The sequence below is a fragment of the Nicotiana tomentosiformis genome, chromosome 4, assembly GCF_000390325.3.
Source record: "Nicotiana tomentosiformis chromosome 4, ASM39032v3, whole genome shotgun sequence".
In the NCBI taxonomy this organism is placed as follows: Eukaryota; Viridiplantae; Streptophyta; class Magnoliopsida; order Solanales; family Solanaceae; genus Nicotiana; species Nicotiana tomentosiformis.
In genome coordinates, this window is record NC_090815.1 from 223,278 (window position 1) to 244,870 (window position 21,593).

Here is a 21,593-nt window from a genome sequence, read left to right on the forward strand (position 1 = left end):
AGATTTTGAAAGCAATACTTAGTAATGACATGCCAACACAAACTAGAATATCACTAATCAAACAACACTTATTACAGATATATAGAAGACTACCACATGTTCAATATTTCCTTGTGCATTTATCATGCAAGTGGGAGAAAGAGAACTTTGTTAGTATTCTATCAGGAAGAAACAGTTTCTTTGTAACAGTCAAACAGCTGTGACTGTGAGAATACGATGGTGGATAGATACAGCCACAACATTTATGCCACTAGTAAAGAAATTCTCATGCGAACAAGAATATATCACCACTTTGTCTGCTCTCTCTGCCTCTCAATATAAGGAGATAAATCATCATAATTGCAATTTCCAGTGCATAAAAAGTGAAGTCCTGATTACCTCTTCATGCTTCTCTCTTGCAGATATGGTTTGCTCTGTTGCTATCTCAACAACAGAGTCCAAATTCTGTTGGCTTGAGGATCTCTCCATCTCTAGCACAGTGATCTGAACAAAAGCTCCGCATTCTGAGAAATACTTAAAAGGAGGAAAAAGGACAAGGTAATCTTATTTATATAGATGACAGGAAGATGAGAAAGAAAGAAAATGAGAGGACACCTTCTCTTGCAGCTGCTTAATCACCAAAATAGCTTCCGACTCTCTCAAAGTTTTGCTTCCATTCAAGTGCATCAAAGAATTGTCGTCTTGCTCAGAACCATCGACCAGATGAATATCAGCCTCAAAAAGCTTCCTTGTTAGATAGTCAACTTTTACCTCACTCGCGGTTTTCTAGCAAAAGCAAAATTAAACTAAGAAACCAGGCTGCAGAATCAGAAATAAAACATGTAAAGCAAAAGAACTTACATGTGATTCAAATTTTAATAGCAACTCCTCATACTCCCTTTGAAGTTCCGATAATTCATTGTCTTCCTGCCAGGATTTTAAAAAATAAGATAATCAGCGGTATAATACTATTTTGAAAGAAAGTTCAAATAGCGGAGTGATGTGAGAACCATTGAGGAGCTTTTTTTTCTAGAGGCTCCTTTTCTCCTGCTAGTCACATGCAACAAAGCCCGCGGGCCAGGGAGAGTACAGTCTTCCAATTGGTTACTCCTTGAATTGTCTTCTTGCTTGATAGAGTCTCCAATGCTGTCAGCATCTAATAGTTCTTCAAAAGGAAGTAGTGGTCCAATGTCACGTTCTATCCTTTTGGCTTCGACTACAGAAGCTTTCTCTGTGACTGCGGAGTTCAACTGAAGCAGCAGAGAATAAAACATTTAATTTCTGTGTGCATAGGTAAAGCCTGCTTCACGAGATCATTGAACTTTGATAAACTCAATGAACACTGAAACTAATAACAATGAGAAGAAAAACCTCAACGTCAATTATATAAGAAATAAACAACTGATTATTTTCTTTTGTTTTTTTGGGTGGAGATGGAGGGATGATGATTACAAGGTGATCTCAACGGATAACTAAGAGAAGGTAAACTATAATTACAGAAAACTAATATACTCCTTTAGGACTATCTCAACCCTACTTTCGCTGTTTTTGACACATCCCCAGCTTTAGACGGTCATGCTTCAATCACAGAATGTAATGCCCAAACTTGTTCTGAAGATTCAGAAATTAAAATATAAAAAGCAGAACAGCAGTCCCTAAAGAGATAAATATAAAGAAATATTATAGGAGTCGATTACAGTGAGATAGATATAGTTGGCTTTGTTGCTATCAAAGCATAGCATTCTATGGACTCTTTCCCATGTCCAGAAATGGTATGTCAAGAGATACCTTTTCTCAGTGATACAGAAAGCTTGAAGTGTAAAACAAAATCATATTTAAAAAGTTTTCTTCTTTAGGGAAAAGAAATTTTCGGTCTTCCCAGATGATGCTAACATCTTTTTAAAACTAAAACACTTAGTACACAATTGAAGTTTGAAGGGCATACTATCATAGTGGGTGCAATTTAACGATATCATTGATTTGTAACTCATACAATTAACTTTTCCACTTTTCTCTTCCGCCATTTGATAGCCTTTTTCTCATGCTTCACTACGAGTCCCGGATAACTGTGTTGAACTTACCAAACCAGGCTCGAGGAAACTGTTTTAGACCATAAAGTGACCGGCGCAAGCGATACACAAGGCCACTAGGCTCCCCTGAGCAACAAAACCAGGTGGTTGCTTCATATAAACTTCATCCTCAAGATCACCGTGAAGAAAAACATTCTTAAAGTTCAACTGATAGAGAGGCCAATGGCGAACAACAACTATGGATGGAAAAAGGCGAATTGATGCTATTTTAGCCACGGGAGAGGAAGTATCATTGTAATCGAGCCTAAATATCTGAGTATCCTTTGGCAACAAGACAGGCCTTAAGTCGATCAACCTGGCCATCCGGACCAACTTTGACTGCATAAACCCAATGAAAACTAACAGTAGATTTACCTATAGATTTACCTGAAGGAAGAGAACAAGCTCCAAAGTACCAAAGTAAAGCAGACATCTCGTCAATCATAGCATGTCGCCATCCTAGATGAGACAGTGCTTCACATGTAGACTTAGGGATGGAAACAGAAGACAAAGAAGATACAAAAGCATAATGTGGTGATGACCGATCATTAGTATATAAAGTGCGAGCCTTTTCCCAAACTAATTGACATGTCTGAAATAGACGAAACAAAGGCATCAACTTGGAATCAATGGATCGCCACAGGATATTACATAACTGAGCATTGATCTTCTCCCAAAGTGCTTTAGCTTTTTCATCTCCCTCACTGGCCTTTTTGGTTAAGTGATTTTGAACACCTTGACCTTTACACCACAACTCGACAGACAAAGCCCAAGATAAATAATTTGAACCCCCAAGTAGGGGCTCAGAAGTAATCATAAAGGTTGAATTTGCAGAACTCGTGTTTTAGAACCAAAAACATCAAACCCTAAGGATATGTTGGATTGAAGGGAGGTTTAGTACCACTGTAACTCATAGAAATTTTAGCTTGGAAAAAGAAAACGGTCGCCGGAAACTGCAAATAGAACGCCAGAAAATAAAAAGGTCGCTGAAATTAGGTTTAAACTTGATGGGTCGAGTCGGAAGAGCCTTGCGACCAAGCTGACCTGAAGAAGGTCAGCCAAAAAATGGCCGAAAGAGGTCCCACGCACCGGCGTATGGAACAGATCTCTTAGTGGAAAAGAAATACTCCGATCAGCGAGTGAGAGCTGGAGATTCTTTTTGGGGTTTGGTCGCCGAGGGTTGGGACCTTGTGGTGGTGTTGGTTTTTGCACAACACCAGAAATTGATTTGACGGAAAATAGCCCTAGAAAAGGTCGCCTGAATTGAAGCACAACAACTGTTTTGGTTGGGGGGGTTTTCCAAATGTTTTCTCCGTGCCGCTTTGATACCATGTAAGAAATAATACATGGAAAAAATATTATTGATGTACTAACAATGATACAATGAGCCATATATATAATACATGTACTCTTACTATATATGGGACTAGGACTAATTCCACATATACATATTCCAACATATATGTTGGGGTCTAAAGTGTGTAAAGACAATATTTTGCAAGTTCAAAGGGAAAAATATGTATCAACCCATTAAATTATGGCATAATTGCCATTGAAAACTACAATCTCCTTGAAGTTCCCTTATTGCTATTGTATTCAACTAGGCTTTTATTTTCAGTAGTCTTAGGATAGTTCCTCCAACTCCATGTGTACACCATACATCATTTTATCAACTAGGGACAATTTCAAAGAATTCTCTCTAGGTTTCGCTTCGCAACATTAATGTCCTTGTAGTTTACGATATTACACTTAGCTTCCTTGTTTTGGTTTTTCTATACGTTGTAACAGTTTTTAACGTCTTTATTATTAATGAAAAAGAATTACATTTTGACTGATTTGCCCTTTTGTAATATTAAGCTTTTCTAATTAATTAAGTTTATCAAAATGTCTTCTTTAGCACATTCTTTAATGATAAAACACGTGATTCCTTGGCTCGAAAATCATTTTCTTGGTTTCAGATTCCTCTTCCTCTTCCTCTTCCTCTTCCTCTTCCTCTTCCTCTTCTCTGCAAATTAAAATTCCACCTTAGTCTCCATTAAGTTGAAGGTCTTATTTAATTTTTATTTTCAATGGTTTCTGACGTGTTAGAAAGTTCATTATATGAAGATGCATTTGTAGTGATAAAAAAGAATTTAGAGAAGATCAAAAGAGTGCAAGGTAGTTAATGGTACCTGGCAAAAAGTAAAAAATGGAAGTAGCTTTCCGAGGATTCTAGATTGGAGTTTTAGTGCCCTCATTTGGTGCTCATAGTGGTAAATTTTAAATGCCATATCTTTAATGTGTGCGAAGAATCAGGAACCAATGCTCGCAGGGACAATGTTGTGAAAAGCGGGCGCTTTCTCGCCTAAAGGGAGAAGCGAAGCGAGGCAACCCATCGAGCGCTTCTGCTATCTGAAGCGTAGCAGGTATTCAAAGGCGCTCACTTCCCACTAAAAAGCGAGAAGCGACGATGCGAAGCGATGCGTAAGAAGCGTGCGCTTCTCTGTTTTAAAGGGCTGCCAACCTAATTAAAAAAAAGATGTTCTTTTTTTAAAACATATCGACCAGCAGCAACAGAGAAAGAAAGAAGCGACTAGGGTTCAAGTTTTCTACACTTTTCAACTTCAAGATCATCAAGTTTGGTCCAGGTATGTGATTTCTTCTTCCTCCTCCTCCTCCTCCTCCTCCTCCTCCTCCTCCTCCTTCTTCTTCTTCTTCTTCTTCTTCTTCTTTTTCTTTCACTGTTTCAGCGTCTAAATAGCAGCGAAATGATGGCGCATTTTTTTTCCCTTCAGTACTTCTTTCTCATTCTTCTCCTTTTCTTCTTCTTCATTTTCTTGCACTGTTTTTTCGTTTGAAATGCTGCCTATTTTTTACTGGAATGGTATATTGCCCTTCCTCTTATTTTTATATCATTTATTCTTAGTTCTTATTGCCTTTCTTATGTCTTATGCAGTTGTTCTTTTGGTTATCCGCTTTCACTTCAAAAAAGCGAGCGCTTCGCTTCTCGCTTCTCGCTTTAAGCGAAAAGGGGGTTGCCGTTTTTCCTCGCTTCACGCTCTTCACAACACTGCACAGGGAAGATTGAGTTGGAAGTGGAAGAGGAATTTGGAGTCAATGTTTCCATAGAAAAGACTTTAGACAAATTGTAATTCTTTTACATTAATGACAAATATGTCAAAAATGATGGTTATAAGAAAATCAAAACAAGAGAAGTAAGCATAATATCGTAAACAATACAAAGCAAAACTTTGAGGGAGGCCTTACAAACTATCCCTATCAATCGTTACTCCATCATACTTGGCTATTTTTATCAATGAATCACGTTTTTTATCATTAAAGAATTTGATAAATAAGATATTTTATAAAATTAATTAATTAGAACAGTTTAATATTAGAAAAGAGAAAACTAGTCAAATTGTAATTATTTTACATTAATGATAAATATGTCAAAATAATTTTTACAAAAAAATAAAAACAAGAGAGGTAAGCATAATATCGTAAACCACAAGGTTAGTGTTACGAAGCGAAACTTAGAGGGAGGGCTATGAAATTATCCCTATCAGTTTTTATTTCATCATACTTGGCTAACTTTATATCAATGCATTGCATTTTTATCATTAAAGAATGTGATAAAGAAGATATTCTATAAAATTAACTAATTAGAACAGTTTAATAATGATAAATATGTCAAAAATTGTTATAAAAAGTTAGAGAAAAGGGATGTAAGCTTAATATTGTAAACACACAAGGCAGGTTAGTGCTACGAAGCGAAACCTGGAGGGAAGTCTCTGAAATTATCCCAATCAATTGTTATAGATGTACATAATAGTTGGCTTACTTTTTGGTTTTCTCGAATCTCATTGACTTGTATGCTCAAGTACTTTCACTGAAACACAAATTAGCAACAAATTTCTCAAGTACTCTGAGGCAGTCGATTCATACACCAAGAACACTACTGATGCAGATTCATAGTACTAATAAAATGCATCTTGTGATGCAGCATTGCACAAATATGGTCAATAATAATCTACTGCTCCTATTTACACAACAAAAGATAATGTATGGTAATGCTACCAACGGAAATCAAATCTCACCTCCTTCAAAGCCTCCCTTGAAAGGTTACCTGGACAGCATGTATATCGCCGTTTATCCTAGAATGCAGACGATATAACATCAAATTAATCACAAGAGAACGGAAATAAAAGGAAGCTAAGGGTAGAAGACCAAATCAAATGCTAATGAGTGATGCATGTCGTATTGCCCTCATTGACTAAGATTACATAAGCAATTTTTCCAGAAATGCAAAGTAAAAGGCCTATTTTAGGAATTGGTAGCAGATTTTGAATTTTCTACTCGAACAGAAAATTTGTTATGCCCCTGGGCATTCTTCCAAGAAAGGACTATGAATCCTTAAGAATTCATTGGATATCACCCAAAAAATCTAGCATAGAGCAAAGCCACTACTTTAAACTATAATCCCAAATGAGCTCAATTTTTTGTATTGCAGAAACTAGCTGGAAGGTCTCAGACTCGGTAAGGGGAGGTGAAGAGGGAGTTAACTGAGTTAGCAATAGCACAAGAGACTATGTGGAGTCAAAAGTTGAGGGCGTTGTGGTTAAAAGAAAGGGATTCTAACACTAAGTTCTTCCATAGGGTAGCAGTTGCAAACCGTAGGAGGAACTTTATATTCTCTCGAGGTAAATGGGGAGCGAAGGAGGTAAAAAGGGTGATTATTTGGGGGGGGGGGGGGGAATAATTTTAACCAAATAGTGAGTGGTTTGAGAGGTCTATTGGGGAAGAGGTGTAGGAGGCAGTAGAGAGTTGTGCTGGTGACAGGGCTCCTGGACCTGATGGCTTCACATTGGCCTTTTTTCAGTAGTGCCGGAGCATAGTGAGAGGGAGTTGATGGAGGTTATTGGGGCATTTCATGAATGCAGAAACTGCAGGTTCCTAAAATAAGCAAAAAATACTAACTTGAAACTTTAAATTTATTTTTTTGCTTGGGCACGAAAAAGTTGAACTCCGTGTGACAAAAGATGTATCACTTGCATACTTTTCCCCTGGACCTGGATGCCTTACAGTAACCAGGCCTCACCTAGCCTTGAGACGCACCCTGGAAGGGGCAATTTTTGAAACATTGCAAAATTTCCCAACTAATATATGTTTGCACAAATATTTAAGCAGAAGCAGTAGACAAATTAGTTTCAGGGAAGATCTATTGGTTTTTAGAGCTTCAACAATGAAAATTGCAAGTTACCTATCCCCAAAAAGGATTAAAAAAAAGAGCATCTACTACTTTATAACACATTATTAATAAAGTGGCTATCTCATCTAAACCAAGATCCTTAAAATTTAAAATCTCTAGACTTGTCCGTAGGGCTTTTATTCAAGGGTAAAAGCATAGTGCATGAGGTGTGGGTTAGGCGGCCCAAGCCAAGAGGTGCAGGCTCATTATCCACCGAGCTTCGAATTGTGCTGCTAACTGGCCTCGAGGATTTATCGATTATCCAAAAGAGCTCTTAGGACTTGCTACCATAATAGACCAGATGCTGCAATTAAGTCTGGTCAAAATCTAAAGCAGCGTTGGGTAATTAAAGAATATGGCAAAACTTGTGAGGCTAGAGAAAGAGGGCAAAAGAGTATATATGGCCGATACCTCTTGTTGATATGGAGTTGCATGTAGGCAATGCCAGTTCATGTGACTAGGATTGAAAGAGAATGTAAGGCACTTGAGCAACGAGAAAGCTTAATATCAGAATTCTCACATCTTGGGCAATCCTCACCTCATGAGCTAGCTTTTAGGATTGAGTTAGGTCCAAGGTTCATTTCTTATCTTGGTATAAGAACCACACCCATCCCAATTCTTGGTACCCGATGTTGGACCCATATTATGTTGTCCATGCTCCAGTTGACAGGCCTGGAGGGGTGTCAGAATTCTTGTATTGGTTGTGGAGAGGTGATTTGGCCTCTTTATATGTTTTTGGGCAATTCTCACTTCATGAGTTAGCTTTTGAAGTTGAGTTAGGCTCAATGTCCATTTCCTATCACTTACTAAATTGAGGATCAGTTCCAATTTGCTAATACTGGACTGGAGGCAGAATCAAGGGAGTAACGAGAAACAATAAAGAAAGCGTCCAAGGAAATCACATCTAGGATTCAAGGGATCATAGAAGGTAAAAGAAAAAGAACTAGGAACCCAATTACCTGATAAAAGAGATGGAAAAAAGACTTCTGTACTGAAAAAAATGATTTAATTGCTTTTACGAGTCTTTGCTCTGCAGTAGATTAGGTGAAGTTCCAGCAATATGTTAAAAATTGAATCTTATTTGTCAATTTCACACAGTGAAGCACTGCCAACTTGTTGAAATTACACTCTTAAACAGTAGTGCTTCTAGGAGGGATTCAAAAGCAAGTAAAGCAATGAAGAGATTGAAATCCACTAACTTACCTTTTTATAGGTATCACGAGCCTCATCCCTATTTGAGCATAGCACCATAGAACTCAAGTTCTCAATTTTCTTGGCTTGCTCTTGTAACCTCTTCTCCCTTTCAACCTGAGCTTTCTTTTCCTCCTCCAACTCTAACGCAATTCGTTCCCGCTCCAATTCACTCTGTTAAAAATATTACACCTTTGAGACTCATATAATTGGCAAAGCAACTATGAAGTAATCATCACACACCTTCAGTAAAGTGTTCCGAAGATTCAATATTTCTTCATCAGGATGTTCTGAATGTGATGCCTTCAATGGTTTAAAAAACATAGGTTGGTCAACATATCAATGCAACCATTTCTAAATAACAAACAGGCCTGACTGCTTGCACAACCTGCAATTTTGCTCGCAGCTCCTCAATCTCCTTCTTTTGACGCTTGAGCAATGCAGCATCAGTCAATATCTGGTATCAAATGTAGAATTGCAGATAAGTTAAGATGCAATAAAACAGGCATCATATAAAGGTAAAAAGAAAGTGCAAGCCAGAAGCAACTCAGACTAACAGCAGACATGAGTAAGAGGCATAAAGAAAGCTAAGTGATGGCTTGCTTTCTGGTGCATGAATTAGACATGCACTTCGTGAATTCCATATGGAAATTGTTTGAAGTAATGAAAAAATATTATGAAGTGCAGAATGCAATAAAATATCTAACCTCATTCACGTGAACACAATTTGTAACCCGCAATGCCCTGCTTGCAAATTGAAGACTACTTTTAGTCTCATCAGCATGAATCTGGCATCAAGGAGAAAATGCATTATTAAAATAGAAAACCAGAAACTGTCAGCATGAACCTAGCATCAAGCAGAAAGCCCCACGAGAAAACCAAAGGCAGAAAAAAGGAAGAAAGAAAGAAGAATCATAGACACATGGTAATCCAAGCATTATATGATCCACTAGCACAATATGTGATGAAAAGAAAATTCTGCCTGTGACACACTATATTTTTGAAAGGTGGTCCCATTGCATATTTATCATGGTTAACGCAAATTGAAAGGTACTCGAGCCCTCCACACTGAAAAATGAGAGAAGACAAAGAATGATCCGAAGACAATTTTGAGCTACTGTACTCAAAAAGTCAGCAGCATTAAGTGGAAAACAGAAGGCCAGTTCATCGATAGTCAACTTGTGTGTTCATTACATAATCATTTTGTTAAATAAATTGCTGAAAACCGAAAAATGATATCACAATAGCACTATAATAACTTGTAAATCTTAAAAGGAAAACACTTGTAGTGAACTGCAATGGTGATATACAAATTGTAAGTCTACAGGGAAAACACTTGGACACAATCATATTATTGTGATACAAGTAGACATGATCTGAGGCAGACATGCCTACCATTGTACAGTAAGATCAGCATACCAAGATCAGTGTAGCAGTAGTTTCCATCAGCCGCAGATTGCTTTATCATGGAACTTTTTTAATAAAAGATATTCTAAGAAAGTTTTGACATGATAGACATTGAAATTTCATTTATTCTGTTTTTAAGTTCTCTAAAGAAATCAAAAAAAAAATTATGAAATTGAAGATTCCATAGAGAATGTTGTGCACCAACACAAGGACTTATGTATTTTATAGGTGCTTTTCAGCCTACCATAAATATATTAAGCACAAAACATTTACCTGGGCAAGAGTGATATTACATATGATGGCAGTGTTTGCATTTCCACCCAGTGCAGGTTGCAAGATACGTGTTAGTTTACTGTCTCGATACGGAACGTGACCCCTGCAAGATTGCATAACACATTAGTACAAGTAGGAGAACGCTTTACGGAACCAAAGTCAACACATAACAAACTTACCCTTGACTCTCAGCACCTTCACTTAGTTTTTTTATTACAGTTCCTAAAGTCATCAAGCTTTTGTTGATGTGGGAACCTTCTTTTAGGCGAACACCTTCTGCTCCGGTTTTGGCAGCACGTTCTGAACCAGCAAGGTCCACCAGGTTCTGGGAAAATGTGAGGACAGAAAGAGCATCCTTATAGATTTTTCTACATAAATAATAGCATCTTAAAAAGAGAATGTAAGAACTTCATACTGCATACCAGAACAGATACACGGACTGCATCACAAGAATTGTCTGTTTTTGTATCTTCAGCCTTCTCCCTACTCTCAATTATCTGTTAAGTATAAATTTTAAGACGTGAATGTATTTCTCATATCTTAGTATAGTCACTCAAGCGTATCTTACCATCCGGAAAATTGTGTGTGACCTACTGCTGTATACATTCATATTAGTTTCTCCAATATGTCGATGACCTGCAAAACAAACTGTGAGGACTTCTACTCTTGCTGAAGCTGACATTCATTCGAGATAGAGTAGCCAATAATAAGGCAGAAGAACAAGAGGGGATTTTGGAAGCAGCACTTCTTTAAAGATGAAAACCAAATCTTTAGGGCACGGAAATGTTTGGCAGTATGCTCTCAAGACCAATATTCACAGTGGAGCCTTTGTTATTAGATAAATTGGAGCATATAAGATACTTTCAAAGAAAAACAATTATGAGAGGATAATCAACAGCCCTTCTTGCATATGCGGTAGGGACAGACACCCCAACCCATCCCTTCACCACCACCATGAATCATGAATCCTAGGACCTCACCACCACCATCCGAGAGCCAACCTTGTCGCGACACCACCCCAGCAAGAATCGCCGGGATCTGACACCCCACGCGCCGTCACTCGCGGCAGATCTCTGACCACCCCTAGCCCACGCGCCGGCGCGTGACGCCTTTCCAGGCCAAATCCCAATTTTTTTCCTTCAGACAGCCTCTTCGCGAAGCTGTTCCGATCTCACCCATCCATCAACCTCCAACTTCCGATCACTTTTGCTATTTTCCGGCGACAGAGGTGTCTTTTTCCGGCCAGATTTCACTCCCTCTCACTTTCTCTTCTTCAGTCAGTCTCCTCGCGAGGCTCTTGGTTTAGCCATGACGGACTCTTCAGAGAGAAGCTCCTACTTCTCCCTAGAATCTAGAAAATTGGAAAGCATGTCTTTTAGCAAAGCTGCATCTTGGCCAGCCCTCGAACTTAGGGGAAGATGCCAGCGAAAGCTTGACGTAGGGCAGGAGCCACACTTCTCGTTGTCCGAGGAGCACACTCTCAGGCGTAAAGGTTTCTTGGACTCTTGTTTGATTGGGTGGGTTGGTTCTCCAGAAGCTGTTAGGAACTGGGCAGCAGAGGCATGGAACGTCAAGGACGGGCCGAAAATATCGCAACTGGGGGACACACAATATCTCTTTCGATTTGTCGACGAGTCTCAAGCGTCAGAAATTCTTGTCAGAGGAAACAGGTGGTTCGACGGGAATTTCTTAAAGTTAGACAAATGGGTGGAGCACGATGGGTGTCTCAAAACATTGATGGTCAACATGGTCGGTCTCCCGGTGCACCTCTGGTGTCTTGACCTATTCAAGAAGGTTGGGAAAATCTGTGGGGGTTTCATTGATGTCACTTGCAGCTTGCACGATCTCTCGCGAGTAAGGATTGTGATGAGGAAAGGGGGCAGAATCCTTGTCTCCACTGTGGTGGAAGATGGCTACTTGAGCTACAGGGTTTGGTTGATCCCTGAATTTCGCCCTATCTTTATGCCTGTGATTTTGGCGGAAGAAGAGGAAAGGTCAAATAGAAAGGAGGGAAGGGGAAATCACTTTCTGAGGGGAGGGAAGGGCTCACCGGATAAGTGGACTAAGCTGGAATCAGACGGTAGATCAAGAAGTGACGGGAGGTTTGATTTTGGGAGAAGAAGACAAAATTTTAACAGGAAGAAAAGACGTGAATGGGTTAGTGATGCGGACTGGAAAGGCAGAATGGGTCGGTCCTCTATTAACTATCATAGGGTCGGGCAAGATTTCAGCAAGCATAGGCCTGGGCCTCCACACATGGGCCCAGCAATTTTTCCCAATTCTATTATAATCGATCCAAAGGAGCGGCCCAGATTATATCAAGCTGCGTCCGATTAGGCTCCTAAACATATGGGAGCAGTCACTCCTCCTTCTTCTACCAATGATGCCTCACACAGTGTTATTTCTTCACCAAGCACTAGGGACTGGTGCCCCTCTTCGGCCACTGTTCCAGGGGCAGCACCGGCTAAAGCTGGCGGTGTTATTCTACGGCCCCCCGCCTCCGATGGACCCAGCTCCATCGTCCCCTCATCTCCCACTGTGCTTAGATGTGTTGGGGTTACAATACAATCTCCTCCAAGAGAGGCATTAATTCCTGAGGTTGGTGCCTCTCAAAGAAACGATGTGATCCACCCGGCACCCAGAGTTCCTATTACTAGCAATGACATGGTCTTGCATTCTTCCGGTAGGGGGAAGGGAAAGGTAATTACAGAAGATTCGTCACGGATTGGAGAAGGGGATATGTCCTTATGGATGGAGGATAAACTATTAAACTTTGGGAAGTTCTTAGGTGTTTCTTTTGAAGGGAAGGAAGATAGGGTGCTAGAACTGTTGAGGGAGATTGAGAAACAGCCTTGTTACGAAGGCGCGGGGAAGGAGTTGGGTAAAGGTGTTAATCAAAAATAAATTGGGGATGTAGTGGTGTATCAGAGAAGGGGTCGAGTGTGTGACATGGAGAAAGGGACCTCGGCTAGGGGGGTGGGGAAATGGGGGCTATTGTTGCTTATGGAAGTTAAGATCATTTCATGGAATGTCAGGGGATGAATGACCCAAACAAAAAGGCCATCATCAAAGTGGGAGTTAGGGAATGGGGTGCCAACCTAGTTTATTTTCAGGAGACCAAAATGGAAGTTTTGTCGGATGCGATCGTGAGAAGTGTCTGGGAGGTAGTTGGGTGAAATATGACTAGATCCCAGCAGCGGGAAGTGCCAGGGGCATTCTACTTAAGTGAGATGATAGAAGCTTGGAGGTAAAGAAGATTAGGAAGGGAGTTTTCTCTTTGGCAGCTCTCGTCAAAGATAGAGTGAGTGGGGTGGAGTGGGGATTTGGGAGAGTGTACGGGCCGGTAGGGGAAGGGTCCAAGATGTTTTTCTGGGAGGAACTTGCCAATGTTATGGGGGAATGGGATATTTCATGGGTTCTAGGGGGAGACTTTAATACTATTAGATTCCTGGAGGAGAGATTAGGGTGCAATTTGATCTCGAGGGCCATGGAGGAGTTTTCTGACTTCATCAATGATCACTTTCTCATTGATCTTCCTTTGTCAGGGGAAAGGTTTACTTGGGCCAGGGCGGAGGATTCAAACTCAAGGTCCAGACTCGATAGATTTCTGATATCGTCCTCCTGGGATGAGCCGGTGCCGAATGTGTTGCAGACCCCTTTACCTAGGCTAACTTCGGATCACTTGCCCATCTTGCTAGATGGATGCAGAGGGAGGGAGTCCGTGCTCCATTCCGGTTCGAGAACATGTGGTTGAAAGTGCCAGGATTTTGTGACAAAGTGCAAGAATGGTGGACCAGCTACGGGGTATTAGGGTCACCCTCATTCCGTCTGTCGAAGAAACTCAAATTGCTCAAGGGAGATATTATTAGGTGGAATAAGGAGGTCTTCGAGAGGGTGGAGGTCAAAATAAGGGAGCTTATGCATGAATTGGAGGAATTAGAGAGAGGGGAAGGGGCGAGGGAGCTAGATGAACCTGAGAAAGTGAGATTGGGGAAGGTTAAAAGTGAAATAGTCGAGTTAGCAATAGCTCAAGAGACTAGTTGGCGACAAAAATCAAGGGCGCTCTGGTTAAAGGAGGGGGATTCGAATACCAAGTTCTTCCACAGGGTTGCGTTACAAATCAAAGGAGAAACTTCATAGAGTCCCTTGTTGTAGATGGGGTGAGGATCGAGGGAGATGAGGAGGTAAAAGGGGCGATAGTGGGGTTTTATGAGAACTTATACAAAGAAGAAGTTAGTTGGAGGCCTACTTTGGGGGGAATAGAGTTTCAACCACATAGGGGAGGGAGACAATGAGTGGCTAGAAAGAGCTTTCGAGGAGGAGGAGGTGCACGATGCTGTGTCGAGTTGTGCTGGTGATAAGGCCCCTGGGCCTGATGGTTTCTCCTTGGTCTTCTTCCAGCTCTGTTGGGACACCGTTAAGGGGGAGTTGATGGAAGCCATCGAATACTTCCACGTGAATGATGCTTTCGAGAGAAGCATCAATGCTTCTTTTATTACCATTGTGCCTAAGAAAGAAGGCGCATATTGCATCAGAGACTATAGGCCTATCAATCTAGTGGGGAGCATTTACAAGATTATTTCTAAAGTGCTCTCCAACAGACTCAGGAAGGTTCTTGACGTGTCTGTTTCGTCCTCCCAGAATGCGTTTGTGGAAGGTAGGCAGATCCTGGATGCTGCTCTGGTGGCAAATGAACTTGTAGACTCCAGAAGGAAAAATAGAGAACCCGGATTACTGTGCAAGTTGGACCTTGAGAAGGCTTTCGATCATGTCAATTGGGAGTTCCTGGACTTCATTATGAAGCGGATGGGGTTTGGGGAAATATGGAGGGGGTGGATCAAGTTCTGCATTTCATCAGTAAGATTCTCTGTCCTGGTTAATGGTAGCCCGTGTGGTTTCTTTGGCAGCTCCAGGGGGCCTCCCCCTATCCCCCATGCTATTCATTTTAGTGATGGATGCTCTGAGTAAAATGATAGATCGTGCAGCGAGTGGAGGCTTCTTGAGAGGATTCTCAGCTCCGATCGGGGTGCTCAGTGCCCGAAGGGTCTCTCATTTGCTTTTTGCGGATGACACCCTGGTTTTTTGTGATGCCGATATGGACCAATTGACCTGCCTGAAGCAGGTACTGCAGTGGTTTCAGATAGTATCAGGACTCAAAATTAACCTCGGCAAGTGTGAGATTTTCCCGGTAGGTGAGGTTGCTAACATTGATGCTTTGTCTCATGTTCTCGGATGCAAGATGGGCTCTCTTCCCACTACTTACCTGGGTCTACCATTGGGCGCTTTGCAAAATGATACTACTGTTTGGAATCCAGTCATTTAAAGGGTTGAAAAACGATTAGCAGGTTGGCAAAAACGGTATTTGTCAAAAGGCGGTAAGGAAGTGCTTATTAAAAGCACTTTGTCGAGTATCCCTACCTATTACTTATCCCTGTTGCAAGCACCTGTGAGCATCACAGAAAAACTGGAGCGGCTTCAAAGGAATTTTCTTTGGGATGCGGCAGATGGAACTAGAAAGTTTCATCTAGTGAATTGGCAGACAGTCACTTCCCCAAAGAAGTGGGGTGGACTTGGAGTAAAAGATCTCAGGGTATTCAACAGAGCTTTGTTGGGGAAGTGGTTGTGGAGATTCGAGGTAGAAGAGCATGCTCTATGGAGGGAGGTCATAGCAGAAAAGTACGATTCCACAGGACGGGGTTGGAGGACCAAGGCAATCACAGCACCGTTCGGGTGTGGCATGTGGAGGAACATCATGAAGAACTGGGAAGTTTTCTATGGCAACATCACTTACAAGGTGGGAGATGGAAGGAGAATCAGCTTTTGGAATCACAGGTGGTGTGGAGAGGCTACTCTGAGGGTCTCTTTCCCTCACGTCTTCAGAGTTTCAAACCAGAAGGAATTGATGGTCCAACAAATTCGCAAGGAGCATGAAGGGGATAGTATGGGACCTCTCTTTTAGAAGGAACATGCAAGATTGGGAGATTGCGGAGCTCCAAAATTTGTTGGCTCTGCTATACGGGCAAGATATGCCCCATCCATCTTATGATTCTTGGAGATGGAGGTTGCGTGGCGATGGCTTGTTCACCGTAAAGTCCTTCTACCAGAGTATGTTGGTGAGACAGGAGACTACTTTCGCATACTCATCGATTTGGATTCCTAAGGCGCCCACGAAGGTGTGCTTCTTTGCATGGCTAGCAGCGAGGGGAGTGATCTTGACATCTGAAAATCTGCGAAAGAGAGGAATTACACATGTTAGTTAGTGCTACATGTGTAAAAGCTCAGGGGAAGAAGTTGATCATCTTATGTTGCATTGCCCTATGTCCTGGGGTTTATGGAGGGCAATCCTGAATCTTTTTGGTGTTCAATGGGTGATGCCAAACACTGTAAAGGAAATACTATATAGCTGGGCCGGTTTCCGTAGAAGAAGCAAGCAAAAGGCGTAGAAGTTCGCCCTGTTAGCTCTCATGTGGTTAGTCTGGGGAGAGAGAAATAGGAGAGTTTTTTAGGGGATTGAGTCTCCGTTTTCACACCTTTAGAATAGTCTTTTATCTTTGATAGCCTTTTGGTGCACACATGTAGCCCCTACTTGTGTAGAAGATTGGGCGTCATTTGTAGAGAATCATGTTCTGATATAAATTCTCTACTTTTTGTATACTTCTCGTATGCGGGAGTTTTTTCTCCCTTTTGATTAATACAATTTACCTTATCAAAAAAACAATTATGAGAGGACATACACAAATTGATGATACTTTTAACTCACATTCTCCAAAATCCATGAGTTCAAGCACTTGATCAGGAGAGGCGACAATTTCCTCCCTTAAGCCAGCGACAAATATTCCCCGCTACATGCCAGATCAGCAACAGGATGAAAGCCAAACTATGCTGACAGTTCATGTGCAACTACAAAACAATGATGCGAAACTAAAACAATCATTACCTCTACACTTTCATGGATTTGCAACTTTCGGTGCTCTGGAGCCAACAAATCATTTATCTCCTCATTATAGATTTCCATATACGACATCCGTAGAAGAAACTCTCTATCCCTTTCCTAAAATTCCAGGAAACAATATCATACATTGGTACTTAATAAATTTTTGAAAAGGCAGAACCGACTTCATGTACTAAAGAAGTTTCTAAGGAATGAGCATGTTGCACAGGACAACAGTGCAACATATTTTTTTTAAAAACGTTTGATAAGTCATAAAAGATGATATTTCATTAGTTTCTTATGCAATCGAAAAACCGAACTTAAATCAGCACAAACAGAAGAGGCTTGTCACTTCCCTTATTCATCACTCATCAGGGCAGTATCTTTTCTATCAAAAAGTCACTCTTGGGCTCTTTCTAACAAGGAAATGAATCCGATGATCAATCTTTCCCTATGTTCATTTCATTTCAGGTTAAGAAGGGAATCAAGACGCTAAGACTTTCAATCCTTGAGCTGCAAATAGATGAATCAATATGCTCATTTCCTATCTTTCTTTCGCCAAATAGGTTTAGTGCCTTTTTTCTTTGATTCGATTGTTGGAACTGTCTGTATAGAGGTTGCAACTATCATAAAACTGTTGGAGACATAAGAAATAAAGAGAAAAAATCTGGTTGACTGTCAAGTCTCAGCTAGCTAGTGTTTGACTCATTTTGAGGATTCCCCAGTGTACTAAGCTGAAGCATAAGAATCTAATGTTTTGTGCCACACGTGTGATGTAGCTGGAAGAAATTGCTTTCCTTGGTGTCCCCTAAAACTCCTCTTCACCAAGTCCTAAACTATGGAGCAGTTTTATAGGAAAACATAAGCAAATTTCAGAAAATAGTAACTGCAAGAACCGCAAAATGACTTTAAAACTTGAAAAAAGACCTAGAATCGCCTTTATGACAAGTTGTTGTCCAGTAAATAAACTTATTTCTTTTCAATCTATTGAAGTTGCAGACAAAGTTATCATTAAAGAATGACAAAAATATGAAGGCGACATGAATGCAATTAATGGTTGAAGGAGTGCAAATTGATCTAATGACAATGCCGAACCTCTCCAATGAAATTAAACAGATCTTGCACAGCCATAGGGATGACTCCAGGTTCGTTTGCTGATCCTCTCATAGTATGTGTCTTTCCACTACTTGTCTGACCATATGCAAAGACAGTCCCTGCAAAAGAAGATAAGTAGGCGGATCAGTAGATTAAAAAACATATATTTTCTTTTTATGAAGTTAGGTAAAGCTAGTACCAAGCAGGAGGTACTGCAAGAGGTACAGAAAAGGACATTACAGTGGCACCGTTACATCTTTAACATCATAGAGCCCCCCCCAAAAAAAGTCAACAAGCTATGCCATATCCTCTAACCTGTGATGTGTGATCCGACACCAGAAGAATAGAGTCATAGACTATGTATGCATTTAAAAGGGCAACGCGGTGCACTAAGCATTCCGCATTCACGCAGGGTCCAGGGAAGAGCCACACCCCAAGGGAGTGACTGTAGGCAGCCTACCCGGGAATAGACTATGTATGCATTTATACTTTACAAAAGATGAGTGCTTTCTTATCCTCAAACATCTTTTATTCCTTTAAGCCAACTAGACCACATGATGCAGACCGGACAGTCCTCTAGATATGTCTCAGCTCTTTTCAAACTCTCTGTCTAACCCAACATAGCAGCAAACTCTCCACATCCTTAGGCATCATCCATTGCACTCCAAAAGATGTTTGAAAACAGAGTCCCAATCTTTCACCTCAATGTATAATATGTATAATAAATGCATATGCATTATAAACTACAACAACAATAAAAACCCAGTAAAATCCCACAAGTGGGGTCTGGGGAAGGTAGTGTATACGCAGACCTTACCCCTACTCCGGAGGAGTAGAGAGGTTGTTTCTGAAAGACCCTCGGCTCAAGAAGATGAAAAGAGACAATAGATCCGTAACAGCAACAGAAGCTAGAAAAATAATATCAACATCGTAAGAGACAGAAAATAGATGGAAAAGCAATAATAATAACCAGTAATAATGACCCGGTACTATGAAAAAACGAAAAAATAGTATGAATACAACATAAACCACTAGCAGTCCAAGACAAAACACTATCAGAGTAGCCTCACCTTGGTACGAAGTTGAAAAACGCCCGACTACCTCATAACATTCAACTGTAATGCTCAACCTCCACACCTTCCTATCAAGAGCCATGTCCGCGGAAATATGAAATCGCGTCATGTCCTGCCTGATCATCTCACCCCAATACTTTTTAGGCCGCCCTCTACCTCTTCTCGTACCCGCCAAAGCCAACCACTCACACCTCCTAACCGGAGCATCTAGGCCTCTCTTCCGCACGTGCCCGAACCATTTAAGCCTTGCTTCCCGCATCTTGTCGTCCATGGGAGTCACGCACACCTTCTCCTGAATATCTTCATTCTTAATCTAATCCAGCCTAGTGTGCCCGCACATCCATCTCAACCTCCTCATTTCTGCTACTTTCATCTTTTAGATATGTGAATTCTTGACTAACCAACACTCAGCCCCATACATCGCCGGTCTAACCATCGCTCTATAGAACTTAACTTTAAGTTTTGGAGGCACATTATTGTCACACAGGACTCCAGATGCTAACCTCAATTTCATCCACCTCACCTCTATATAGTGCGTGACATCCTCGTCGATCTCCCCATCGCAAAATTGTAATTAAACATTCACTTTCCTGATATCCTAGTTTATTATTTGGGATTGGCTTCATTTGTTCCAGATGTGGCGCTGTGAAATTGCTTCTTTCTTTGTGTGTGTCTCTCTCTCTCTTTGTTGTTTAAGTATGAGTACCAAATTGTTGTTGTTTGTTTATGGTAGAGAAAGATGGAGATGGTTGTGAAGAGGACAGTGAAGTGGTAGAAGGGTGGGGTTTCAATGATTTATGTTAATTTTTTGGCTACAAAATAATGTGGCTATCCGGCTGCAAATAGTAATTGTTGTCCAGCTATTTGTGTTTTATGATTATCAATAGCCAACCCGCTATTTCTATTTTTTTCTATTAAAATTGGCTCATAAGCTGGCATGAGCCCAATCGCAGCCAAGCCTCAATGGTCATCTGGCTGACTTGGGGTCAGACCTAATAGCCTCGGTTCTTCTGAATGGGTCAACAAATCTAAGCCCAACCCTATCCAAATAATCGGTTGGGTTGCGCTAGCCTCACGGGCCAAGCCCACTTTAACAGCAAAACATCCAGACCTCTTTTTTATAAGTTTTTGCGTAGAAAAACGTCACTGATTTCCTCTCAACAAAAACATGTCCTAATAATGGGCTTTGATTTTTCAAATTGTTAAAATTCCCACGTTGGTTAAGGATATGGTATAGCGCCTCTTATATGGTCTTAGGTAATCTTCACCTCAGTAGCTTACCTTTTGGGATTAAGTTAGGTCGTAGGTCCATTTTTTTAACATGGTATCTGAGTCAAACTCATCCATGATATTTGATTACCCAATATTGGCCTCATATCTACACCCTACATGTCTTATACTGAGCATACTAGGGGGTTAGAATCCCATATTGGTTGAGGATATAGGTTGTAATCACTTTAAAGTCTTGGGCAATTTTCATTTCATGGCTAGTTATTAGAATTGAGTTAGATGTAAGGTTATTTTCTTAACATAAATCTTATTTTGATGTCGTTGTGGACTATAAAAGGAATTGAAAATCAAAGCTTTAGAGAAATCTTTCACAATGAACTACATATCTATATTTCTAGACCAGATCTCTAGGCTCATTGTTCTAGCATATGTAATGATAGAAGAAAATGTTACACAAAGAATCAGAATCGAATGGCTGAAATGGACAATTGCCTACCAAAGTGAATGGTATGTTCTATAAAATAGTTGTAAGGCCAGTAATATTATATGAGAGTGAATGTTCGGTTGCTAAAGTCTAACACGTCCATAAAATGAGTGTCGAGATGCAGATGCTAAGAGGGATGTGCAGTCATGCAAGATTAGACAAACTTAAAAATGGATCATATTCGCCAGAAGTTGCAAGTAGCACACAGTAAAATGAGAGAATGTTCTTGAGATATTTTTATCATATCCTGCATCGACCTCCAAATGCATCGGTCCGTGGAAGTAAAAACAAGAAACTTAGTAAGTGGGATCAAAAGAAAATTCTTTCTTCTCCAAGAATTTAGTTTAGGAAACTAGTAGAATCTCTTCATTTCATGATTCGAAGAAATATCTTGAGTTTTATGTTGACTTGGTTGATGTATGTACATGTACCGATCAAGTGATTTTGGTTTTTATGGAATCAATGCAATATAAACCATGCTGAATAAAGGTGTTAGTGGAGGACAAGGTAGACCTAAAATCACATTGAAGGAGTTGTCTCGAAAGACCTAAAATCTCTTGGAATCCATGCATACTTGCAAAAGATAGAGCAAAAATGGAAGAAAAATATGTATAATTGTATATGTATGACACCA

The 21,593-nt window shown here is 40.5% G+C and overlaps 1 protein-coding gene across 4 annotated transcripts in view; it reads right to left on the bottom strand.

Annotated features, from left to right (window-relative positions):
• The window catches only part of LOC104101510 (kinesin-like protein KIN-7O), a 45,020-nt gene that overhangs the window by 21,442 nt on the left and 1,985 nt on the right, over window positions 1-21,593 (bottom strand). For all 4 annotated transcript variants that reach the window (XM_070199458.1, XM_070199455.1, XM_070199459.1 and 1 more), the window contains exons 3-18: window positions 18,173-18,291; window positions 17,084-17,197; window positions 16,907-16,988; window positions 10,715-10,782; window positions 10,569-10,643; window positions 10,326-10,471; window positions 10,147-10,249; window positions 9,174-9,254; window positions 8,855-8,923; window positions 8,710-8,769; window positions 8,479-8,640; window positions 6,125-6,181; window positions 990-1,229; window positions 841-906; window positions 595-765; window positions 379-483 (exon numbers count right to left, since the gene is read on the bottom strand). In XM_070199458.1, coding sequence (XP_070055559.1) covers window positions 379-483; window positions 595-765; window positions 841-906; window positions 990-1,229; window positions 6,125-6,181; window positions 8,479-8,640; window positions 8,710-8,769; window positions 8,855-8,923; window positions 9,174-9,254; window positions 10,147-10,249; window positions 10,326-10,471; window positions 10,569-10,643; window positions 10,715-10,782; window positions 16,907-16,988; window positions 17,084-17,197; window positions 18,173-18,291 — 1,718 coding nt within the window. The remainder of the gene's footprint in view (window positions 1-378; window positions 484-594; window positions 766-840; window positions 907-989; window positions 1,230-6,124; window positions 6,182-8,478; window positions 8,641-8,709; window positions 8,770-8,854; window positions 8,924-9,173; window positions 9,255-10,146; window positions 10,250-10,325; window positions 10,472-10,568; window positions 10,644-10,714; window positions 10,783-16,906; window positions 16,989-17,083; window positions 17,198-18,172; window positions 18,292-21,593) is intronic.